We start from the raw sequence: 26,935 nt of genomic DNA, 5'->3' as shown, positions 1-26,935 counted from the left end.
TGCTGAAGTGCACAGTGGTTTTAGGTAGTAGAAAATTCTTTAGTTTACAAAATCCCACCTGTGTAATAATTTTCTAACTCTTACAAAACCTTTTTCCAAACTGTGCTACTCCCTAATTTGTGTTAAGACACAAACAAAAAAAACTCCCCTAATTTGAGCTGGTGAGGAGGGTAGCAGGAATGGTGGTGGCAGTCTGCTGCCAATATATAGAACACTTTTGCTAAGCTGGAGCTGGTGGCTGGCTGTTAATGGCCTGCCAGGACTTGGAGCACAAAGAAGTAGCTGTCTTTCACAGTATTTCTAGTAGTGTGTTAAATAAGCAAGGCCGGAAATATATTTGTAAATAAAATATGCTGTCATTGATTCTGGTGACAGAACAGCTGGCATGCTTCTTACAAGTTGCTTATTTGTACAGGATTCATAATTATTGAATTGTTTCTCTTCTTTGTTTACCTATGAGCTATGTTTATGGACAGTTTCTCAAACAGATTTTTGTCAGGCATTGCAGTGTTTATCTTAAAGTTCAAGTGAACTAGATAAATCAGTGTAGTTCCTGGATTATGCTTTCATTTAGTGGTTCAGTTCAAACTCAGTGCATCTTGTGACTGCTGATCAAGGTCTGATTCCTCAACATTTGGGGACTTTTTCTTTCAATCCTTCAGTTCCAGATGCTTTCTGAATTATATGGGGCTTTTTGAGGGCTGGGAGAGTGAGGTAGGGCATTTTGACAGAAGTAGAAACTAGTGATTTTTGCAAAGACTTGTTTGTGAGCAATACAGAATCATTTAGCGCTATAAAACTGTTTCCTTATGATGCATGTAAAAGTAGTGCTAGCTGCTGTTATATCCACTGGTTATCACTGAACAACACTTGCTCTAGGCAGACTTAAAAAGAACAAGCATTGAGTAGCTCTGTCTGCCCTCTTCCCTAGTAATCTAGTAATCCATTGCTGAATGGAGTATTTCTAACCCATCCACAGTGAATGTCTGACAAGTGCTGTTGCAGTCAGTCATCCCTTGTGGTGATTTGGATGTGATGCAGGGAAGCATGCAGGATACAAGTACCAGGTCAGCATTAATCTTAAACTTTGGAAAATTTTTCCAGTGCAACGTAGCTGTGGAGGCAGTAGCATTAAAGGCTCCAAATTCCAAGCCCTGTTGAAGAATGCAGGCCAGGTTTTTTCCTCCTCGTTTCTTCCCCCTTCCATAGTATTTATCTCATTAATATAAACCATACCACGTGCTTTCTCTTGCCATTACTGTTGCTTGAAAACAAGTCCTCATGTAACCTGTCCAAGATCAAATGCAGAAAGATCTTAAAGGGAGTAGGCTTGAGGGGATCAGAAACAGAGGGGTTGCAAGGAAGGAAATAAGCTCTAAAGCCAACTTCCTACATCACCTGTACAGGCACATTACCATACAGCACTGTCTGCTGTTGAACTGCAGGAAACACAGTAACTTGCTGTCTGTCTTGAAGAGGCTCCAGCTCTAAAGCTCCATGTCAAGTTCTTTTCAGGGCTGGCCTACCTGTGATTCCCATGTGGTATTCATGTCATGAAATTAACATGTTATGGGATCCTACTGCTTCCAACACTGGCTAAAAGAAATATTAGCACATCGACTCTGTCTCTTTCTGCAACTCTTATTTTAAAAAATCTTTTTTGTAGCTTACCATTAGAAGAGTAAGCAAGTGAATTGTTCATTCAGAGATGTTTTAAGCATGGTACTCTGAAAGCTGTATCAGTCTGTTACTGCACGTGTACAGCACACACTGGAAGACTGTTTTCCATCTTCCTGTGGGAACACTTTTTTCCAGACTGACAAAGAAACCTGATGTCTTTCCTCAGTTAAAACTTGGAAGAGAGTAGACTCCTGTCTAATGTTGGAGCTAGGGTGGCACAAGATGCTTTTAGGCTTAGTAATAGGATACCTCTAGGTCTGTAGGTTTAAATGGAGCATTAAGTGAATATCACAAACATCCTACTTTGCAGCTGTTTGGTATTGTCAGTTCAATTCATACAAACAGATTAGTGTTTTAGGATGCAATGCTGTGTTAACATCTACCATTATTTATAATATTCTCTGCAGCAGAGGAGAGTCAAAGCTAGCTAGACTAAAAGCTAACTTTCCTATGAAAGTTTATAGGAAATCTTGAGTCTTAGTGATTACTCCTAATTTGTACTGAATTCTCCTTTGCATTTTGGAAGACATTATGTAAAAATACTGTTGAACAAGTCCTGCAGCTTTTTAAAGGTTTTGGGAGTATTTGAGCCTCTCATGTTACAACAAAATAGCTGATAACTGTCTTGTCAGAATCAAACACCAGCTTTAGTTACTGCATCAGAGAAGTGAATGCTGGGTCTTTTGAATTTAGTACAAATTGTATTTGTGTGTTAGTGGATTTCAGACTGAGATGTTAGTAGCATTAATTAATACCCAATTTAAATCTGGGTTTGTTTTTTTGTTTTTTTTAAAGTGTGCATATAGTGTACTGTCATAGTTTTAAGAAGGATATTTGACAAAGTAAAGAATACTGATCTCGGAGGTTCAAGGGTAGCACTTCTTTGTAATAGTAATGTCAAGGAATGTGGAGTTGTCTTTGGAATCAGAATTTATGCATTTGATATTTTCCTCTCAGAGGCTGTATGTGATCGTAGTTAAACAGATAGGAATGTAGATATTAATAAATCTGTTATGAAAAGCACCAGAAGAATCATCTGAGCAGAGCTGCTAAAAGACAGTATGTTCTTGGCTGTGTTCTACTCTGGCAGAATGGGAGTAGCTCCATTGTCAGCACAAGTCATGCATGGCTTGCCTTGGCTTGCTCGCAGAAACGAGTGGTGGACTGAAGCAAAATCTGCAAGTATTCACCTGGTTAGCCACTTAAAGCTCTTTTGTCTTCCCAAGTTGTACTCTACAGTATCTAGTCTGTCTTGCTGTAATGGGCAGAACTCAGGAAACACTCAGAATCATTGCTTTCATGGTACAATGCCCAAAATACAAATGGGGTTTTGAAGATGTCTTCATAAGTATTTTAAATTGCCACACCACCATTTTTACCTGTAGCCCTGTGTGCATAGTGTATAAATCTTTTTTACCCTTAAGGATTTTTGGCACCTTGTTTGTGGTCAGGAGCGCACTAAACATTCAAAAAAAGTTAAAATTTACCATAAGAAGTTAAACATTTCAGATACTGAGCTACTTTCCAGAACTGATTTGAACAGCATGTACTGAAGACTGCACCTTCACTACTTTGGGAAACTTTATTTTTGCCTGTTTAAATTTTTACTCCAAGCTGTGGGGTTAACAAACTGACTTAACAGTTTGTTTGCCTTCAAGGGCAAATAAGTGCAGCATTGTCACCCATGTTCCAATTGTTTCTTCACCTTTTGCAGTTTGACTATGAGTATAATGTTAATTACATGTGAATATATCCTTCAGTTTCTTCGTAGTTAAGAATATGATGATCCTATTTCTTTTTGCAGATGTGGAGGTACTGTTGGTGCAATTCTGACATGTCCACTGGAAGTTGTGAAAACACGATTGCAGTCCTCCTCTGTAACTCTCTACATCTCTGAAGTCCATCTCAACACTGTTAATGGTGCTAGTGTCAATCGAGTAACTAGAGTTTCTCCTGGACCTCTCCATTGTTTGAAGTGAGTGTACATGTTAGGCTTTTGGATCATTTTGGGGAGGGAGGGGGAGAGTGGTGTGTTGGACAAATTCATATGGAAGATTCAGACTCTTATGTCTGTCATGATGCTACTGTGAGATGACTTAGCATATTTTGCCTTTTAACTGTAATTAAGTTTCACATTCCACTTTCCTGAACCTCCTTCATTCTTGAGTTTGTACCTTGAATTAGCCAGAGCATATACACCTTATACAATTCACAGCTCCAAACTACATCCCCAAAACTCACTGGGAGCGCTGTAACACTTAAGTGCCATACTCTATTTTCATCCTGAAAAAGTGTTTTGTGGCCAAATCATAGATGTTGCTGAATATGGAGGCAATAAGTCCTGTGAAAATTAACTCAGTTTCTTAGTCTCTTTCAACTTCCATCACTCCATACCCTTCCTGCCTTATAGTATCTTCTGGTGGATGGGTGACTAACACTTTTAGAGCTAGTAAGAGACAGGTAAAGCCACTTTTTGCTGTGATCTGGGATGTTTTGTTTGTATAGCACCTCACTGAATGGGCACTGCCTTTCCTCTTCTTGCTACCAGTGCTTGTGATATTCAACAGCCAGCAGGAAAGCTTGTGTGGCCACAATTAAACTTAGTACAGACCACAGGCAGCGTTCACTCTGGGGGAATCAAGCTAGCCAGTTTTGGGGAGGTACTTTCAGTATTTGTGTATGAGGGGAGTTTTCCTCCAGAAAGGACCTGCTAATGTTTCTGCCATTAGAAAGAATTGGATAAGACTCGGACCAGTTATCTTCTACCTCCAATTAATCAGTGAGAAGTAGTTTGTAGAGAGCCCCTTCTGGCAGTTGCAGTGTAGGATTTATGCTAAATTTGGTTAGAGGATGGGGTTTGCTGAAATGGAGGTTATACCCAAATAGGTCCTTGAATGGAAGGTAGTTGTCATCATGGGAGTTATGAATTGGGGCCTTTTTACATATAAGAGTCTGATCAGTGAACATGTTGTGAACAGGCCTGTGGGAAGGAAGGGCTCAGGTTGTGACAAGGAAGGAGAGCTCTGTCCAAAGCACTTGCCTTATTGGCTTGTCTTGATAGAAGTTGAGCCCTTTAGCTTCTTCCCTGAATGTTTGGTTATGAATTTATCTTCTGTTTAGAAATGTATCTGAAGGAATAGCATGATGAACAGATGTTTGTTTCGTATGCCCCTCTGCTAGAAGCCTGCTATGCTTTAAACCCCTTTGCTAAAACCTAAAATAACTGGGCCTTCCCAGGAAGCAAATTCAGACTGAGGTAAACGTAGTCCATGATGAACTTCATTGGTAGGCTGTATTTGTTTTGGGGTGTCTTTGGTAAATCTGCTTCTTAGACATGTTGTTTATCTGTGATGCAAGAATGTGTATCTTCTGCTGCTTTCGTACTTTGCTTAGATGTGTTTTCTTCCAGGTCAGTATCAAACAACTGAGATGCCAAGTAACTTTTCTGGGTTTCAATTTAAATACAGTAAATATGGAAAAGTCCCAAACAGCATGGTGGTGGACTGTGACAAGAAAAACATGTAGGTTCTGGACATAATTATTCTTGGTTAAGGGACTAGGGCTGTTTAGTGGGAAAATCAAACTGGATTCTTCTGTTACTCTCATGCCTTTACTGTCACTTGATACTTTGACTTATGAGTGTCAGGATTTGGTTGTCTCTTGTCATACCAAATTCAGTGCAGTGCTCTGAGCCTCATGATACTCAGTCTATAAGCAGGGTGAATCAGGCAAATGATGTCAGAATTTCAGTTAACTGACTGCTGTGGAATCACTTCTGCATCTTAAGCGTTAACAGAGGTGACTTCAACAGAGGTCACCTGTCAGGAAACAAACTCAGAAGAACTGGTACAGGTGACTGCATTCTCTGGCACAGAAGTGAATTCCCTTATTAAATATCTGTGGTGTATATCATGTTGCAGATGCCTCTCATAACTAACCTTGCTGAGTTTAAATCTGAGGTCTTGATAATGGAAATCTGACTGGCCTCCCAGTGCAGGCTTCCTGATGTGACATAAGCAGGTCAGCTGAGGCCCTACGGAGCATTTGTGCTGCTCTTCCAACCATGGATTTGCCATTTACTGCTTTAAGTACAGTGCAGGCTGGCTCTAGGATCTGCTCTTTAATGCAAAAAGTTTGTGTTTTATTTTCAGGATATGCTCTGGAACTCCTGCAGCTAGTGTCTGTGAATGCAGAAGAGTGTCAATAACTACCACCATTATAATCCTGTCTGCTGCAACCTCTGTAACTCTTTGTTGCTCTGTCAAGTCTTGGGACACTGTAGGTGCAGAAGAAACAAATAGACCTGGTACACTTCACTCCAAAGTTTATCTTAAGATACTCAGATTCCTGCTGCTTTGTATACATGCATGTGTTATATGTGCATATATACATGTATAACACATGTGGTGGTAGTGATTTTTAAGTAGTGTTTTAAGTGGACACAGATGATGTTAATTGGGTTCAGCTTTGCTGTAATCTGATGCTGTGCTCATGCTGAACTCTGGGATATGGTAAGATTTTTTTGAATAATTCTTTCCATAGGTGTTAGAAATGCTCTCAGGATGACAGACATGTCATTAATTTGTGTTTCCAAAGAGCTTTTGCATATGTGTTCAATAGTCCCGATTATTGCTGTGGAGCAATGCTACCCACATAGTGAAATTGTATCTAATTGTTATGAACGTGAAGCTAACATGTTGCTGGACACATTATATGCCAGCATTCCTAAATAGTGTTGGTAGTGGTGCAGAACCACCATTTTATTTTTCCTTACTGAAAGGACATGTAAACTTTCAGTTTGATTTAGCAGTAGAACTGTTGTGAATCAGTTGCTAGAAATCAGATTAGATTTGGAATCTTCTACAGTGCTATAGATGGCTTTCACCTGTTTGTTCTGATAGTAAATTCCAAACAAAATAGCCATTTATACAAGGGTAGTTTGCTTTATAGAGTAATTGACTTGTCATTAACCCGCAAGTCTCTTTGAAGAAGAAATACACAGGAGAACTATTTGTGTGTATTGGCCAGTGTTTCTAAATCAATAAGCACAGAGTTCTGTTGTGCAACATCTAGTGAAGTAGTTAAGAATTAACTTTAAATCTGGTTATAAAGCAATTGCTAGAGCAATTTGCAGTATTGAGATGCAGATAGTCCTTGTTTCTTCTCCCATGTCCTACCATACTATTTAAAATACCGTTATCTGATTAGCATCTAGATTGTTGGACAGATTGATTTCACAAAAAGTGAATGTTAATGGATATCCTCTTAATGTGCCAGTGAACCTTGCTGCATAATGGTTTTCAACTCTTTTGGAAGACCACAGTTACATGGGATAGGTATTCCAAACACTTGTATTAAGTACTAGTAATGCCTCATTCGAGGTCTCAATTCACTGCTCATATCCCTATGTTTCTCTGTAAATCCCACAAAGATGGAAGGTGACACCACCCTGCCATCCAAGCAGTCTTTCCAGAGCTCTGTTTGTAGTGGAACTGGTACTACAAGATGTTAGGGCTGTACTGTGGCTGTGACTCTCTGCATGGGTCACACTCCTTTTTCAGTTAATCTCAAAGTTGAGTTACGTTGCATGATGAGGTAAGGATTGTCTTTTCTGGAATGAGTGGAAAAGAAAAAACCACTGGCTCTGCAGCCCAGCAGCCGTGCCTGGTAGGAGCACACAGGCAGCGGTTCAGAACTGATAGGAAGGAATCCCTGCCAGCCTCAAGGATGGGCTACTTCTCCCATGGGAGGTTTCTGTTTCCTTTTACTGTAGTCAAAATAGGACTAAATCTAAGAATGGGTTCCTAGTTGAATGCTTAATGGATTTAAATCATTTATGAGTATGGAGAAGGCAGGACTTTTTATCTGAAAGGCTGCTTTCCTCTAATTTATGACATGTAACTTAGTGTAATGTTAGGAGTCTTGTAGTATCAAACCAGGGTAGTACATGCAAAGCCATGTTGAGGTTTCTGTCTTTGAGAAGGGTAGGTAAGAGACTGCAAAAGATGTCCCTGGCTGGGCATGATAAGCAGTAGAGCTAACATCTTCCTGAGCTGCTCTCAGAAGGGGTATGACTTGCTGTAACTGAACCTTCATAAGTCTCTCTTCTCTTGCCCTTCACGCCCTGTTCCTCCCACCCAAAAAAATTCCCAAACATTGGGAGCTAAAGGGTGATGAAAGGAATGTAAAACAGAATCAAATATTTTTGTCTCCTGAACAATCTACAACCTACAGGAATGTGAACATATCCATCCTTAGTAGCTTCTCCCTGATAAAAGGATATTTTCTTTAACTTTCTAATGACAGATAACTCCGTGTATATATATGTTCCTATCTTTGAGGTAAGTCTTCATTGACATCATATTGTTTCTGCACTTAGTTCCTAAATTTCTATGGCAATAGTGGAATTTTATTGAATATTATTTTATGCTGATTATAGGAAATTATTACAGTTTTGTGGTCAGCCCTATTGTCAGTTATTATGGAAACTTTACGCAGAGTAAAGCTTAAAATGATGTAGTTATGGTGGTCAGTGCATTCCTTAATTTTGATGTGAATGTTACAGTACTGTCCCGTTTTTGTTTTCCAGGATGATCTTGCAAAAGGAAGGTCCTCGTTCTCTGTTTAGAGGGCTGGGTCCTAATTTAGTAGGCGTTGCTCCTTCCAGGTAAATACAAGTGTGTACAGTAAATGAAATAATTTTGAGGAAACATATGTTGCTATACATATTTTAAGGATTTAAGGTTTATTTGAAGTGAGTTTTGCATCTGCATTTGTAAATGCTTAATAGCAAATAATCTTTGGTTCCTGGGGTAACTTCATTGTCTGAGAAAATGGGCCACTCATGTACTCCACAGCTCCAGTCCCACATCCCTGCACCAACTGTCTCAGCATTTACTGTCCTATATGCTACTATAATAGTATTTACTATTGTGTACTATCCCTTACACAGTGTTTTGTCCAGTTATGAAGGAAAATGCTTAAGGAGTTATGCATGTAAACAAGAAGTCAGTACCTTTGGAAGTACAAAGGTAGATTTAGCTTCCATTTAATCCGTCATCTTCAGGAAGCAATTGTGTGACTGTAACCTCAAAACACTGGGGCTTTCCTCCTGAATTCTGGTGACACAGACCACTGTCCCCCTGCAGTGGGAAGCCTGTTCTGAAACTTCAAAAAGAGGCCAGACTGGGTGGGCTGACACACTTAAGAGCTGTTCCAGAGAAAGCCAATCCAGTGGTGGGCTGGACTGCAAAGGATGCTGGGGCAGTGTCAGTGCAGCAGACAAGGGGGTAAATCTGATGTAATTGGCAGTGGTATTGCTGCTGTCAGTTGCTCTGCATCAGCACAAATACTCTAGCTACTCGGCTGGTGCTGGCAGTCAGTGAGGTGCAGATTATGCCAGAGTTCAAACTGATCCTTACATACAAGTGTTGGCCTAAGTTCAGTCCAAAAATAGGAGAAAACCTAAGGAAGAGTATGTCAACCAAGTTGTGTAAAACTAATATAACTACTTAATCCTGGGTGAGGCTATAGTCATTTTCTGGCCTATTTTTATTGCCTTCTATTCTGTTTAAGAGAAGAGTGTTTATGTAGAGGGAATATATTCCACAAAGGTTTTATTTTTCCCTTGACTTAGTGCCCCGCTTTCGGGTTCGGTTCATTCTTTTGGTCTGAAGAGAAGACATTCCTGTCTCCTGCACATCCGGTTGGGAGAGTATCTTGGTTTTCCTGCTTTAAGATGTTTCGATGCTTCTGGAAAAGTGTATTAAACTGGACTTTGCATTCTGCATTGATCTGTCTTTTACTTAAATCTGACAAATGAGGTGGTGTTCTATAGATCCTCTGCATGAATAAGAGGAAAATGTAATTCAGGAGTTGGAGTACTTTTATTTTAGCAGATTTTTTTAAAGGAATTAGGAATACCTGAGGTATTTTCTGGTCACTAATTTAGCATTGCTATTTGAAGAAGCTGAAGTAATTCCAGTAGCTTTCTTTGTTCTGGACACCTGTAGGGTATCAGCACTTCCTAATCTGAAGAGCCTGTACTTTTGATAGTCCAGTCTGGTCTGAATGTTCAACATTGATATTACTTTTTTAAGAGTAATTTTTATACAGCAATGGATTCCATTTTATAAGTGACTATCCTCAATGAAAAATATCCTCAATTGCAAAAAATTCTATTCCATTTCAGTACATTTTATGTTAAACCTTCTAATTTCCTTCCCTTCTTCCCCGCAGGTGAAATACTTAGCTTGTTCTTTCTCCCTTCCCACCCCCTTGCCCCCTCCCCTGCAAAATGTCAACCTGATAAAATGTGTGAGGTCTGATAAATAAGCACATCCTCATTTCCCTCTGGCTGACTCTGTCTTCATCCAGTACTTCATTTCAATTAAGCATTAGCTAAGTGGATTTAACAGCAGCTTTTTGTTTAAATAAGCTGTAGAGAATCATGTTTCATGACACATCCAGTATACTTAACTGAGTTCAGATTCCATTTTAGAAATTACACCCATGAAGCAAGCACTTTATCATTTTTATAATAAAGAAAAACATGTTTGCACAGCTAATGAGGTTAATGTTCTGTTCATGAAAACTTGCATGTTCATTTTTTGTCTGGTATAGGGGTGTCTAAGTTTAAAAAACCTGAGTTACAACCTTAAATGTGAGGTTTAACGTGCTTAAAATAAGGTTTTTTAGCTTTAATGGGTGAAAACAAACATTTTTCGTAATATATTGCATTGACACTCTGACTTTTATGTCCAGCTTTGTTTTGATACCAGCTCACAGACTTTACAAATTTTTTGTAGTGTATTCAGAGAAAAAAAATCTGTGTCTATTCCTGATACAGAATTAAGGAAACAACATGTATATCCCAGCCTCACAGATGTTCTGGCATTTAAAATATAAATATTTATAATTACAACTTATAAAGTATAACCACAAGTTATCAATATTTACATCTTAAATGCTAGAGTAATAAGTGTGCTGTTTGGTTAAAAAGAAAAGCTACATACTTGCTAGTTCTCTTGAAATTGTGATGCTATTGAAATGAGTGTAGGTCCATTAGAACAAATTTGATCTGCTATTAAAGAAATACAGAATCACTGCCATATTTCTAATCATCTATCCTTCCCCTTGCTAATTGTCGGTTGGAGCTGTTGTGGAAGAAAATTGTAGAGTATGATTTTTTTTTAAGAATTTTTTTCTTTTCCATTCCTAGAATGGTCTCACCTCTCAGCAAGAGTTATTCCTTAAGCAGTTTTTGTACTGAGGAACTAAGACTTTGAACAAAGATCATCTTGACTTAGTGTAGTTAATGGCACTGCTCTTCAGGGTATCAACACATAAAATGTAACCTAACTTGGATTTTGTTCTAATTTTAGAGCGATATATTTTGCTGCTTACTCGAACTGCAAGGAGAAGATGAACAATATTTTCAATCCAGATTCTACCCAGGTACACATGATTTCAGCTGGTGTGGCAGGTAAGGATCTGTAACTTTCTAGCTTCATTCTAGAGTCATATCTACAAATGAGAGGTAGCAATAAATGGAAAAAACAAACCAGGAAATTATCAGTGATTGAATGCTTTTTGTAGCAGTTTACCTTCTTTGGCCTCTCATTAAACAAGCTATCTGGAGAATATGTGCATGAAACTTTACACTCAGTGTTAATGAAGATCTTTAACTGTGTGTGTGAATAGCCTTTTCTAGGAAAGCTTGCATGCCTACTTTTCCAACTGTAAATTTGTGAAATGTAAAATGAAAACTTTCAAAACAGTAACTTTTTGCTTTGCAAGTTATAAACATTGTTTGCACTGAATTCTAGTTTAATGCTTCTTAATCTGGTTTTTATAATATCACTTTCTGTTACAGCTTTGTGTATCTGACTTATTTTTGTCTTTCTGAAATATGTCTGCAGATATTTTTATAAATTACATGTAACACTTCTCCTCCTTTGTTCAAACACCTGTCTGTGAACTTTGCTCTATCACTAAAATGGCCCAGAAGAGCAGATTTCTGTAGTTTTCATATGTTTTCATCTCTGGAAATAATTTCCTCTTTTATATCTGCAGTGTAACTTTGTTATATGTCAGCAGCTACCAATATTTGTTGCTTGATTTGTATGTTCTGTGCTTTGGGATCATTAACAAGGGGAGTTAAAGGCAACTGAGCTGAGTTATGGTCATGGACTTGTGCTGGGGAGACCAAAACTTGGGCTGGGAACACTTTACCTATTGTTGTCTGTGTCTTCCCTACACAAAAACAAATTTTCAAAAGTTTTTTTTCTGTATAGGCCATAGACACTTCACAGATGAATTGTGACAATTTTATGGTAGACTGATGAAGTTTCTAATTCCTGTCAAATTTCATAACCAGTGTATATTATGTGAGTACTAGCAATCTGGAATGGACTGCCCAAGGTGATATCAGAATAATGAATAGGATTAGTTTTTCTATTTAATACTTGCTAATAATCTGACACAAAGAAATTGTTACATAGCATAGAAAACTTAAGTGACATTAGCTTTATACTTAAATAACACACTAATGCTCATCCCTAGCACGTGAGAAATGTGAAGGCAGTTTTTAATCTTAAGAGATGTAAGGAGAGCTGTTTTGTCTTAAATGGGGGAAATAGTGCTCAGATGATGCAGTATTTTTTATCACCTGGAAACGTGCTTTTTGTTTGTGGATGAACAGCATGGGGAATGGGATGGAAGGGGATTTCACGAGAAGTTCATCCTAATCAGTTAATTGCTTCAAGGAAAATGAATTGTCTTTAGCTCTTTGTCAAGGGGATAAAACATGTCTTGAAATTTGGGGCAGAGGGAAGTATGGGTAATAGAAACAAGTCTCTCTTCAGTTGAAGACAACTTGTGTAACTCATGCAGCACTGCAGACAAAGGTTCAGTATTCCTTATCTTTGGAAGTTACTGCCCTCATTCTGTAATGAAAAGAACATCCAAGTGCTTACAGACACACTGTAGTTAGCCAAGGAGTTCTGTGTCTGCATATTAACTTGCTTCCCTTCCAGAAGGTTAGTATTAAGCATTTGTACCTATGACTGCAGGAGACTGGGGTAATGTATTTGAGCCTTAATTCCTGTTCGCCTTTTTTTACATTTGTATACAAGTTTTAATATTGAACAACTTTTGTAGCTGTTACCTTTCTCAAACTTAATTAGTTCTGCAGTTGTATTTCTGAACCATGTAGCCAATGAAACTGACTGCCCAGTGTGGGTTCACCCTACAGGTCACAACTTTCTTGGCACTGTTTATTACAGACATTCTCTGGAAGACCTTTAGGAGAAGGGTCTTTGACAAACAGTTTCTCAATACTCAGTACTGGTGATATTCTGATTTATATGAAAAGGACTGCAGTTAAAGTTAACAGTGCTTTCTTGGGAATGTGCTAACCTTGTTTTTGTAATTCTAATATATTTCAGAAAATGCACTTAAACCAGCTATTAACAGTTTTACCTGCAAGGTTTGTATTGCTATATGATGCAAATCAGCTTAAGGAAATGGCAAAACAGGGCCAGGATCAAATGTGAGCTCTTAATGGGTGACTGAAACAGGTTAACACAGAAGATCACCATAATATTTGCTTTGGAACACAAGATTTCAAAATTGGCAAGGTGGATAAACAGTTCTAATAAATAGCAAAAAATAATCAGTATTGGTTTTTTCTTTTGCAGCTGCCATTGGTTTCAGTAAGGAATTGAGTAACTCAGTCTTAAATGAGGAGGTTTTTTTGTTTGGATATGACCTTTCTATTACGTAAAGGCTTCTAATACCTAACAAACATGAGGTGGTGTTTGTACTTAAAGCTTTTCCTGTAGGTTGCTAAATACAACAATGATCCAAAAATACAATGTAAAAAAATCTTTAACTTGCTGTTTAATGGAAGTACTATAAGTAGTGAACTTTAGTCAGCTTTAAATACTGTTTACTTGTAACATATGTTAATACATAAATATCTCGGGCTAGACGAATGCCACTGTTAAATAAGGATTATTTTATGCATATGGCATTTTTGGGAGTGAGAAGCTGACGTATGGTATTTTAAGCACTTCTATTTGTTTTGAGGCCTGATTCTTCCTTCTCAAGGTAAAACATATTTTTGGTTTTATTAAGATTCTTTTAGTAAGTCTTGTTTTATCCCAAGGAGGATGAATTATGCATATATTAGTAACTGATGCCTTATGCAATTAGAAATTAATGTTTTTCTCTTGCTGTGTGCTAGCTTTCAGCATATAATTCATGTCACCTCATACCTAAAATACCTGTGTATTGACATGGAGAAATACTTAGCAATCTTTTTTGCTTACTACTTGGCATACCACGTTTCTCTTTTTGCAGACTTGGACAGTGAATATATCTGAAGCATACTACAAGAATGAGAGTGTTTGCTTGTGTGAAGATAGTTTATCTCTGTACACTTGGAAGTTAGGCTAAATTCTCAGATTCACTATAATATCTGCCTTCTCATTGCACTTACTCAACCTTTTTTGCCACAGAGAATAAAAACTGTAGAGAACTGAATGAGATACTTGGTTCCTGTGTGGCTTTCTGATTTGCCTTTTTAATAATTCATAGCCTCATTCAGACAACATGGTTGCAAATCTGCTGCAAAACTACTTTGCCTTGCAAAACTACTATTGCTGTTCTTGCTAGAACTCTACTGGCAAACCAACCTAAATGTAGATTTTTTTTTTAATTATTTTTTTTAAATGGGACCACTTTATTACTTACAGCAATACCATACTTTTCGAACTTTTTAGTAGTATGTGCACAGTTATTTAATACCAAATAAAATGCATATTTAGTTCATTACTGCTATTAGAAAGTTTGGTTTTATAAGGTATCTATCTTGCTTTTTCAGTCCTAAGACAAGGTTAGCGTTTTTGAATGATATTTGGGAGGGAGTGGGGAAGGAGGAGGTATATAGGTAAGTATTTGGAAATATAAAATTGAACTGCTGCAAATGAGCAGAAATTTCAGTACTCAGTGCATTTTACACAATTATTTTAATATCTGTGGCCTGTTCTGATTATTTTTCTTTCTTTTTTTCCTAAACTTTTACCTGAAAACAGTTAGATCTCACAATAACTAATACACAAATCCTTCCAATGGGATTCGATTTGTACACATGTGTCTGATGAGGTCACTGCTTGTTGTTATGATACAGAAAAGCCTGTGTCTATTTTAGGCATTTACTGTACATTTCTCCCGTGAAAAGAGTGAGATCGTGTCATCTCATGCTCCCCATCCGCAGGTCACTTCCTGCAGAAATATGGACTAACTTAAACCTCGTGAGTACTGAACTGAGCGTCTCTTGCAGCCTCTAGTGTAAGAACCACACATTGGGTTTGTAATATCTATTAAATAAACAAAATAAGGGGAATTAACTTTCATTATCTTGAACTCAGATGATGTGCATTGTGCAAAGACATCACTCTCCTTGACTCTGTTAAGAGTTACTTTTTTCTGTGCAGTTCAGGGAAAGGTGGAACATGCCTTTCACTGATAGCTGCTACTTTACTTAGCTCTTGCTAATTGAAAGTCCCTACTGGGTTAAACAAGGCCTTTTGGGTTTTTTCAGTGTCCCAGAGCTGCCTTTAAAATGCTGCAGCTGATATTCTGTGTTGTCACTGTTATTTCAAAGACCTCTTTTCTTTTTCTTTTTTAATATGTATATAACCTCCTTTCTGTCTCTTTGTTTTCTGTTTTGGTTTGGTTTTATTTTACTACTTTGGATTTTTGATTCAGCATTCCATATTCACATGTGTCTGTATCAATTACATTGGCTTATAGCTTAAAAAAACCCCTAACCTTTAAAATATGATGCATAATAGGAATACCTGGGATCTTACCTGTCAGTAGCTGGTATAGCTGAAAAAGTAGATTGAGATAATTCTGTCTGAAACTGGGAAACAATTTCATAGAAGACAATAAAACATAAAGTGCAGGAGTTTCTGGTATTGCCAAATTGATCTACACTTCTACTGAATCTGGAATCTTTCCTGAGGTTACAGCGTATTTGATAAGCATTGTAAGGCATTATAAAATTCACTGAACAACTAAAAAGGAAAAAAAGAAAAGGAAACAATCAATAAAACTTCATAATAGTTGTTGAAAGCCCCCCACCTTTATTTTTTAATAAGTGCTTTTGCTATAGATTTTCTGCATTTAAAAAGAAAAGCTTATCTTAGCAAAGATACCAAATGGTATGTCTCATGTTTTGGAGTGCTTTCCTTGGTGTCAGCATCACTCAACTCTTAATTTATTTTCCTTCTTCCACTAACTTTATTTACTACATTACCTGTAAGAATTGAGCTGTAGTTGCTTAATCTTGAAACCTGAATTAGTGAAGGCTCTTTGATTTGAAAGCTTTGGTTTGAACTGTCATGCAATTTAGGCTTATGGCAGCCTTAGGGAAAAAAATTGGCTATGTTGCTAAGTGTCTGATCCTACTGTTAGGGGTGCTCCACTTAAATAATGTTTAGAGCAACCCAGGGAGTGCAAGTTTGGACAGAATAGTCTGCGTCCTGTGCCAACCACCTTTCCCTGGCAATTTCCTATATGCTCTTCCCAGCCTGCCTAGAAGTATCAGACTGCTGCTGTGGATGAATACAGTCACTGCTGCCACTCAGACACTGCCTCTAATCTCACCTACATGTTGCCTGTTCCAGATTTAGGATCTACAGAGACGGTTTTTCTGGGTTGAATAGGAAGGAGAAAGGGCTGAGCAGAGAATGCTCTAACGTACAGTCTAGCACTAACAAAATTCCAAAGCATGCAACTTAAATAGGAATGCAAAAGATTTTTTTGTCTTGTTCACTTATAATTAAGAACTGGGAGAGTCTTAAGAACTAATTTGGGTTTTTAGGGAGAAGTCTTTCCTAGAAAATGTGTTGGTATGGGAAGTTAGTAATTTTTTCCCCACTTTATTTCAAAGCCTTTGTTGCAGTCCTGTGCATTCCTAGTGCCCTTCACTGCACTATAGATATGGAAAGATTATGATTAGAAGTAAAAGAAAATTTAAAGCTTTCTTAGTGCTAGTATAAAGAAATAAAAAATACAAGAATGATGTTTCAGTTTAGTTCAACCCAGAATCAAGTGCTGTTGGGATCTGTGGTGTTTGTGGCATTAAGTGACAGGTCAGAGGGCTCTGGCTAGTCAAACTACAGAACCTTTTTTGCAAGGTGCAGTATGTTTTAAAAACATCCCTTGCCTGCTTATGGCAGAGTAGTTCCCTGATGCTTTGAGTTTTTACGTAATCTACGTAGGTGAAATACAGATTTAAAACACTTTTGGCTTCTTAAGATTTCACTCCATCATATGAAGGGCTATATATGTGCATAGACATACAAAAATTGAGTAGTGTATCAAAAAAAGTCAACCCCAAACATTTATTATTTACTACAGGAAGTTATTTAGTTAACAGGCTTGAGTCAGTTTTAAAAAACCTATTTAATCAAAAGATTAAACCGAAATCTCCAGCATGGTTTTGCTATTTTGGCACAGGAATATAGCTAAGTCTTAGTAGCTGTTAAGTCTTGTAGTTTGTCTTTAGAACTGTAACTGAAAATCATAACGACCTGTTTAAGATTTGGGGATGGGGGTAGAACAAGCCTTAAAACAGTTAAGATCCTCTGGCATTTCTCTGAGTATTGCAGTCATTTATGTGTGCAATGTAAACCTAGATTGTGATTGAACAGAAGTAACACGTATGCCAGCAGTTCTGCTAAACATATATATGTAAGCTGTTAATGATCTCCATAAACAAGCTTATCAATAGCCTGTTCGTTGTACAAGTACTGTGCACCAGATATGCACTGAACAAGGTAACTCTTTGTTGCTTTCCCACAACCCCAGTCCATTCCCTTGCAGGAGGGCAGCATGTCTTTGTAGTGATATTCAAGTGTGTCACTTAGATAGCAAGTGTCTAAATTGATCATCTCTTGCCTGGCCATGTTCCAGCTCTTCCCTTTTCCTCTTCTTTCCTGCAGACATGACACCTCATTAATGGTGCATGTGTGGTATTACCACTCTAGATGGTTTTTTATTTTACGTTTTTTTTCTGAGCTGCCTTTCACTCTGCTCTTTTTCTCTCCACGGTTGTGCAGAAGTAAGAGTGAGTCTTACTTCTTTTCTTGTTTCTTTTTTTTAAATTTGTTTCCTCTTCTCTTTTTCTTCCTTTTCTTTTTCTTTAGTGAACTGAAAATCAAAACTTTAACCCTTAGCCCTTATGCAAGCCTGAATAGTTGCTGTCTGTCTGGATAGTTTGAAGTCATACTATTTACTTATCAGTTTAAACACTCATATGCTTGTAAAAGTATTCCTAGGCCAACCAACAATCTCTGCTTTGAATACTAAAGAAAACATTAGCACTCAAATTTAACAGCTCTTTAGTTCAGTATTAAAAGGTCTCATAACTTACAGTAATACATGCCTTTTAACTGCACCAAAAGTAGTATTTACTCAGTCTGCATGCTTTTAAACTCGGATTGTATTTCAGGTAGCAAATTAAATTGACACAATGTTTTATACTATCTCAAATTGCTATAGCTGTATCTGCAATGTACTCTTATTGACATGTTTGCCAAATTGGCTAATATGAGCCTAGCTAGCTTTGCTCTGTGGTGTCAAAACAGGGTTGGTATCAATAGATAGGCAGAGAAATGTACACAATTGGGCTTATTTTATATGGGGTGTTTCTTGCTAAGAATCAAACCTGCTCAATATTAATGTAAAATTAAAAAATAAGCTAAATGTTTATTGGCTGTATGGATTCATAAAATATCAGTAAAGGGTTACAATGGGTACTTTCTAAAAATCAGTATAGTCCGAGTTTTTGCATCCACTGTACCTTACTGTGTGCGTTTCGAACTTAGATGCAGTTGCTCTTGTGATACTATCACATCTAACTTTTCTTTTTAAATGTTTTAGGTTTTACTGCGATCACAACAACTAATCCCATTTGGCTAGTAAAGACACGATTACAGCTTGATGCAAGGTATAGTGACAATAGGAAATCTCACTGCTGTGACAAGATTTTGCTTAAATATTATGAATCTGTTCTGCATCCCAAAATTGAATGATTCTTTAAATATCCAACTTTTGAATTAGAAAGTTGATGCTGATGAAGTTACACTATCATTTTTCTCTATTTTAATCTCTATGTTCTGAGGCATGCTTGAGAGAAACTATAGCAGACTGGCCAGCAAATTTGGAATGAATTACAAGGTTAATGGTCTCATTAAAATAATGTTTTACCAACCACATGCTTACATTTTCCTTCAGTAATACATTCTTTGTTTTCAGCTGTTGAGCTAAACGTTTCTGAAATAAGGATTTAAATATTTTAGTAGAAGTTTAGAAAAACGCCTGGAACATCTGGGTTAATTTTTTACATGCAATGAGCTCTAGCCTATAAAAAGGGGAAGACTGCTTTGATGGATTGAAACACAGGAATTGTCCTAATGTGGGCTAGTCAGTAGTTGTTTAGACTTACTACAGAATCAATTACAGAAACTGTTTGTTATTACAAAACTTGTAATGAAGTAGAATTTTATGGAAAAAGAGAGGAAGAAGGACCTTTATATTCCCATATGTTTAAAGCTGTAGGGAGAGACTGATACGATGCAAGTGTCTCAGTGCAACTGTCTTGTTCATTTTATAGATAGTCTTACAGGAAACTTAGCATGCAATATAAAATTCTTTCTTCAGCCACCCTAAATACATCAATGAGCCACATATTCCTATTTTGGAGATCTGTTGGACTTTCCATGTTCAGTACAAATTAGTAGTTTTCCTCTTAGCAGGCAAATTGTCAGCTGCAAGGTGACTATAGTAAATATATCTCAGAACTAGTTTTACTGTGAGATTTTTTTTTTTGTGATGCCATTGTATGATTGGGGTGATGATTCCGTGACTATTTCCAAGGGGTTTTTGATGCCATGTGCAACCAGGTGGCACCTTGTGCCTCTGCTTGTTTTTTACTATTTAGTTAAATTGCTTAAACTATAGGGCTTTAAGGAAATTAGGGAAAATTACGGATTTCTTGTGCACATTATTTTTGTACATTATATCAAGCACACTGTTCATGTGGAAGAACTGAAGAAGGATCTTCTAACTTCGTGTAGGATACTGCAATTATGTGGGCTAGTCTAGCACATACTGCATTCTCATCCCTTCTAATTGAGTTGTTAGAGGCATAAAAATACTTGTGGGAGGGATTATCCTGGCCTGATCTTGTTTCTGTTGAAATTCTTCTCAAAAATCTATCTGATCCCAGTAAGAGCTGGAGGAGGCATGTGTTTTATTTCCAAAGTGAAATTTCTTTGGACTTCATGACAATGTTGTGCATCAGAAGAACAAACTCTTACAGCAGTCTGTGTCAGTGTACCTGTCCAGGTGTGCCAGGGACATATGGGGACTGAGGTTTCCCTGGAGCTGCGGCTGTAGGTCCAGCTGCTCTTCTCGACAGTTGTTCTTTGACTCTTCCCTTGTCTGTCAGCAAATCAGTGCCATCCCCCAGTTCACTGGGGGGTGGCAGCATCTGCCACCTAGCTTATTCAAGATTTGATTTGCAGCTGTATGTGCCCACTCTTTCTCTTGTGCTTGGTACCTTGTTTCATTGCTGTCTGACATTGCAGGTTGAAACCATCAGCACTTAAATTCTGCCATCAAGTGATGCCTCATACTACTTAAGTAATAGCTGCTGACACTGTCTTGCTTTGACGGTATTCGTATGAGTTACCACAATTCTTACAACATTATTAGCTGTTTTGTTCTGTGACTTGCTTGCTCAGGAGACCTCTGCTGGCAGAATCCATATGCTTCAAGTGCCTGCCCTTGCTGCTGCAATGAAGCATATTTTATGCAGTGTTGTAATGATTTTGCATAGCTGTGTACAGTATGCAAAGTATTTCAATTTGCACAACCGAATTCAGTAAGTAAACTAAAAATGGGAATAAGATTTTATTTACCAAATATTGTGGTGCAGTTGTGTCTAACGAGCATTTTTGTTGACATCAGCAGTGGCATAGGTGAATCAAATAATAGCTACCTGTGTTGTCAAATTGGTTGGTATGCTCTCTTTAGACATGTTAGTTGTTTGCTGATAGCTGTGATGCTGTGAGGCCTGCTGTTTGAACTCTTTAACAGCTCTAATTACTATGCTGTGGAGCTCTTTGAGGCAGAATTTAGGGACATCCACTCTTAATTTGCAGAAGAAAATGGTCATTTTTTTTCGTGAGTCACTGACAATTCATTTGGGAGTCTGTTTTCAAGCAATTCAGTCCTTTATTCCCTAAGACTTGGGGAGGCCTAGAGCTGTTCACCTTGTCTGTGATGCTTTTTGTCACCAAATTAAGTTTGGCTTGGATTCAGTGTATTACCTGTGTTTGGTGCTGAAGGCCTTTGAGACTTCAAGTTCTGTGTGTTCTTAAATGTATCTGAACTGGAGCCCCTCAGCACCAGTGTGAGATGTTTCCTAAGTCCTCTTGTCACTCAAGCAAAACTGCTTAATTATTTTCCAGTCTCAGGTTGCACCAGCTTGATATGTGTTTTGTTCTCTCCTTTTTAGGAATCGTGGAGAAAAGCGAATGAGTGCTTTTGAATGTGTTCGAAAAGTTTATCGATCAGATGGTATTAAAGGCTTTTACAGAGGAATGTCGGCATCCTACGCAGGCATATCTGAGACTGTTATTCATTTTGTTATTTATGAGAGTATTAAGAGAAAACTGCTGGAGTGTAAGACTGCCTCTGCCATGGACAATGAGGATGAATCTGCAAAAGAAGCTTCAGACTTTGTTGGAATGATGATGGCTGCTGCTACTTCCAAAACTTGTGCAACATCAATAGCATATCCCCATGGTAAGTGGGGCATGTACAGCCTGAATCGAATTGATCAAAGGGAGTTTTTTCAGTGATATTTGTAGCAGACTGGCTCACTTGCTTAGGAACTCTGTCTAAAGCTTTTCACGATTCAGCGAGTCAACATGAATATAGTAATCAGAAATGGAAGTATTTTGAAGTGGATATCTAGCATGGCCTCTTCTTAGACAATGTTTATTTTTCCAAAGGATTTGCCAGGATATGGCCCAAAGTACTTAAGGAGAAAGTCCTTTTTCACTTGGAATCTCTGTATACTCAGCAGTTTCACATAATTTGCCAGCAAGTTCTCATCCCCCTTCTAGGAGAACAAGCTGTCTAGTTCGGTGTTCAGTTACACTTCATTTTCTTGCAAAGTATTTGTTGTATACCTTAAATTTGTTAATGGATTGAGTACTTCATTAGTGGCAACTTCCAAGATAAAACGTAAGCCCAAACAGTAGTCCTCTTCTGGATTTTAACTAAGCAGATGAACTTTCCTTGCTTAGTTAGATATCTAATACTGTCTAAAATTTGCCTCCTACACATTGTTTATCTTCCTCCTTTTTAAAAGAGTGCTTCTGAGACTGGTAACTTGGGGAGGGGGAAAGTTTGTGTTTTAAAGAAAAATCACTAATTGGTTTCTGGGAAAGATAATGAAAAGTGGTGAATGTAACCACATGTGGTTTTCTTTGTACAGAGGTTGTACGAACAAGACTAAGAGAAGAGGGAACAAAATACAGATCTTTCTTCCAGACACTATCTTTGCTTGTGCGAGAAGAAGGGTATGGATCCCTCTACCGAGGTTTAACTACACATCTGATCAGACAGATTCCAAACACGGCTATCATGATGTCAACCTATGAAGTGGTAGTGTACTTGCTTGATGGATAGCAGTGTGACAAGGCTTCCTAGAAGAAGATGGAAAATGGAAAGACTGGAGTGGACCATTGAATGTCAACGCCAATGTGGTGGGCAAAAGGAAAGTTATATCAGGAACATGCAGCTATGGACAAAACAGAAGGTTGATTGTGGGCAACTATGAATAATTTTGCTGCCTTATTGTATGGTCTCTTGGCAATGTGACAAATGGGAACTGCCCCTTAGGGAATGTCTTCTATACATCTCTTAATTCAAAGTTGTTGCTTTCTTTTCATCTGTTAATCTAGACAAGGCCATTCAGTCATCTTCAGAGACCTGATGGGTGAAGGAGGGTGCATAAAATATATTCTTGGGCAGACTTATTCACTTCTCTTAGTGATTGCTCTAAACTACATACTTTTTGTTCTGTTTTACTGCACAGTAATCTGTTGGAAGAATGGGGAAGACAGTACTTTCATACCTTTCCATACCTGAAACTTCCATTCAGTTGCTCTGAAGATTCGTAAAGAGACTGAGGTAGTAGTCAGTGTGTAAAGCTTTCCATATTGCTACCTCAAGACAAAATATGGCACAGGGACCCAGAACAGAGTTATTTCTTTGTTACAAAAGGTGATACTTTGTTTTTTGGTTTTGGGGGTTTTTTTTCAGTTTGAGCAGTGTTGTAGGTTAGTGAGAGAGGATCTAATTTTTTGAACTCTTCAGGTTATCAATCTGTTAATATTGGTGTATGTGGATTTCTAGTTCTGCCACATCATCGTTTTTCTTTTCTGGAACTTTCCCTAAGTAAGAGAGACCTATGAAAATTTCTGCTATATTATCAGTTCTCCTTGCCAACCTGTCCGGTCACTCACACAGCTAAGGAAGAACTTGCTGAATGCTACTTCATAGCCTTTTTAAAGATTCTTAATGTGATGAGAAATCTCAATTAGTCCCGCCTGCCATTTGTGAAGGCAAGATTCACTCAAATGGTTTCATGCTACCTAAGAACAAGCTGTATTACCTTAAAATGTCTGGTAAATCCTGACTTAGATTACCAGTATCTATGTGGGAGTACAGAGGGAGAATACATACCACCATGGCGAAGGTGACCAGAAAGCAGAAAACAGTTGAAGCTGTGATAGATCTCTTTGGTGCAGCCAGCCTTCATGTAGAATGGTGGAGAAAGTTGTAACTGAGATTTTCTTGTAAGCATTCCCCTTGATAACTGCTGTATCACTTCTTCCAACTTGAGCCTGTGTACTAAACTGCAGCTGACAGGATAACCTTGTCCTTGTCTGAATATTCAGGCATTGTTTTAGTTGTTCTATAAGCCAATTGCAAAACAGTGTATTACATTCAGCAGTGAGGCTTAGCTTATTCTGTCATAATTTACAGGTTTTTTCAAAACCATACAGCTGGAGTGTCAAAATCAGAAACTGAATGTTACAAGAAATTGTACAGCTTTCCAAACAGATATCTTTTATCTGCACCTTGAGTACTTCTCAGTCTGCATCCATGATCCTTATGAGGAAGATGATCATTATAAATTGAGGGCAGTAACTTTCTACATATAAATGCTGCTACACTGGTGTGGACAGAACTGTGCTATCAACTCTTCCGGTGTGGTACTTCAGTACACTTAAACTGTGCATTGTGTGCAATGGCTTTATTTTATGAATGACTCCTTATGCACTTTGTGGCCTTCTTGTGGCTTATGATTTTTCTTCCTCTTACTGGTTATCTGTAGTCAAACTGTGTTCAAAACATGCAGTTTGGTTTTTAAACGAAGCATGTGGTTTGATTTCTGTGTAAGCTGTGCAGGATAAAACATTTTATGCTGTAGATCCATAGCATCTCTGCTGCAGTAGTTCTGTAGGCTGTACGTAAAAGCTTGACACTTACAGAACAACTAGTGTGGGTTTTTTCTCATTTGCTTTCCTTTATTTTGACCCTTGTCATGTTTTCCATACTGTGTCAAAGTATTTGAGTATTTCATGTAGTTCTCTGTACTAATTACTCATCCTTCTAAAAGCCACCTATAGTATATACAGCGACCTTGAAGTGGAGGCTTAGCTGTACTGACTTCCTTCTCCTTGGAAAAATGTTACCTCACCTTTTTAAAGACAGCCTGGTCTGTGATGTGACCAAAGGTGAACTTGATTGTTTTAAAGAAGTGAGGGGAGTGCTTAAGTGTGTGTTCTAAAGTGGGCTTTTTCTAGTGATCTCTCTAGGAAAAGCTGGAGTATTCATGACTCTGACCTAAGTCTTGCTCCAAAGCCATTGTTCAGATAACTAAGTGCCGGAATAGCTACTTTAACTTTTGTTCTGTAGAAGTGGATTTAATCCTTCAGGATATCCAGATTATTTAGTCATAGCCAAAACTTCAGTTGGTAAAAACAATATTCAGCGTTGGAGTTCATGAATACAATTAACATTTGGATTAGTCTAGGCTTTGAGAGCTACTCTCCTCAGTTTATTGGATATGTTCTCCCTTGGTTACATATTCATCTCCCATTAATTCACTGGGTACAATGTGTGTGCCTTGTCTGCGTGAGAACTGACCCCCTGGAGTTGATAATTAGAAAATGTTAACAAGGACAATTGAACATGGGAGACAACAGTGAAAAATAGACAATCAGCTTATTATTCTACCTTTTTAGTGGGTGTTTAAGCAATGTTTTAAACTTCAGGGGTGATCCTCTTTTTGGCTTGCTTTACATAAAACATAAACCCAATGTTTCTTGGGATTTTTGTTTTTTTTAAACTACCAGGAAGTACAAAGTTACCTCTGAAATATTTCCCAAAGATCTTTATTTATATAGTTTTCTTACAAAAACTCAAAGGAAATAAGATGCTACATTTAGTAATATCTTTAACTACAGAACTGAAAGGAGTGCAATTAAATTTTCTTGTAACATAAAGGGTCATCTTGATTTATATTTCAATGTAGTGTATTTGTCACCCCTTTCTGTGCTAGAGGCAAAGGTCTTGGATGTCTGAAAAACTCTCAGTAACTAATTAGTTTCCTTCCTAGATGAAACTTAAATGTTATTGCAAGCTGTGATTCAGCAACCAGTTAGATTTGGGAAACACTGTCAGACTGCAGTTTCCTGACCCAGTCAAAAGATGGCACTGGAGCATGCATTCATCAGAGGGAAAGGGGCTCCTCCGCCAGGGCCTGGCTAGCGCGCTCTGTTACGGTGCGCTGGTTGTCAGTGTCTGTGGCATACTGGGGGGGGCATGGCAAGGTGGCCCGAGTTTGGAAATCCATAAAAAAACCAGATTTCAGTGAATGCAGTCACATTTCTCAGCCTTTCTATTATCCATTCGGTCCCTGTAGAGCTGTGTGAAAACAGGCAAGTTGTGTGTTGTAGAGGGTTCAGCCCAACCTTTAAACTGATAGATCCGCTGTTTCTGTCTGGATTTCTGGTCTGCTAGTCTATGTTGTTTTAAGTGGGTTTACACTAGGGATTTATGGAGTTTTATGGTTATTTTAATTGTAACTGAAACATCAACCTGTCCACTTGTATATTGACATTGCACCTACCTAGTTCCCTGTTTACATAATGCACTCTATATATTTCCTTTCTGATTGAGATGTTTGTTCCTGACAGTTTCTGCTATTCTGCTTTTGTTCTTATGACATTTGTAACATTCCTCAGACTGTAGCATTTTAAAAGAATGCTTCCAGAGACAAAAGATTGGAGAGCCTTTATAAATGTTGCTTCCTGTTTAAACTATTAAAATTTGGAAAACAAGCTGAACACTGAAGTGTGCCTAGGCAAATGTACTACTTTTTCAACTTTGTCTGTTAAGACTCAGTTATGTAAGTTTTTTCAGTTCTATTTAAGAGTCTGCCTACCCTGCATATGTGAACATACTTTTATGCCCTTGGAGTCATAGCTAAACACTCACAAATGACAGTTTGAGAGTACTTCAGTGCTCATGTGAGGTTTGCTATTATTTTTGCATACATGTAGTTGGCTGTAAACTGTGTGTTCTGTATTTATATAGTTAACTTTTTTGTTTGGATTGCTTTAAGCTTCAAAGCAAATTAAAATGATGTGCTTCTATTCAAATGTTGCCTTCTGTGCTAAACTGTACACTATTTTTAACCTTTTAATTTTTCTATTATTGATATATACCAGTGCCTGGACAGTTGTGATTAAAAAGTAGCAATTCATTAGGAGATTCCAGTGAATCATTTTATCTTGTGCTATTTTATAGTAGCTGAAAATGATGTATCTGTATTGTACCTATAATATGTTCTTTTTGGAGGAGTTCATGGATGACTTAAACTAGTTGGATATGTTCTTGCAGTTGGATTTGAATACTGTTACCTTTGCAGAACTAAGTGTTACTGTGTCAACTGAGATTCAGTAACTAGTGATCAGAAAACTTGTGTCCATTTAAAGTGCCAGCTAGCACAAACCACTGCTGACAGAAATGGAGGGCAGTAATTGCTTAAAATGTTCAGACTTAATTGCATGTGCAGTTAAAACCAAGTCCT

General features: G+C 37.8%; 1 protein-coding gene across 2 annotated transcripts in view; it reads left to right on the top strand.

Annotated features, from left to right (window-relative positions):
• Nucleotides 1-26,504, top strand: part of SLC25A36 (solute carrier family 25 member 36) — a 33,400-nt gene extending 6,896 nt beyond the window's left edge. Inside the window, exons 1-7 of one of the 2 annotated variants that reach the window (XM_074833677.1) lie at nt 6,005-6,191; nt 7,987-8,021; nt 8,270-8,347; nt 11,064-11,164; nt 18,637-18,703; nt 21,278-21,567; nt 22,265-26,504. In XM_074833677.1, coding sequence (XP_074689778.1) covers nt 6,189-6,191; nt 7,987-8,021; nt 8,270-8,347; nt 11,064-11,164; nt 18,637-18,703; nt 21,278-21,567; nt 22,265-22,458 — 768 coding nt within the window. In that variant the 5' untranslated portion in view covers nt 6,005-6,188 and the 3' untranslated portion in view covers nt 22,459-26,504. Of the gene's footprint in view, nt 1-3,484; nt 3,656-6,004; nt 6,192-7,986; nt 8,022-8,269; nt 8,348-11,063; nt 11,165-18,636; nt 18,704-21,277; nt 21,568-22,264 lie in introns of those variants that run through there. The other variant, XM_074833676.1, reaches the window with a different exon arrangement.
• Nucleotides 26,505-26,935: the final 431 nt, after the last annotated feature.

This window comes from Strix aluco, chromosome 9 (assembly GCF_031877795.1).
Source record: "Strix aluco isolate bStrAlu1 chromosome 9, bStrAlu1.hap1, whole genome shotgun sequence".
NCBI classification, from domain to species: domain Eukaryota; kingdom Metazoa; phylum Chordata; class Aves; order Strigiformes; family Strigidae; genus Strix; species Strix aluco.
Note: the sequence above shows the minus strand (reverse complement) of the source record. Positions and strands in the feature narration are given on the sequence as shown.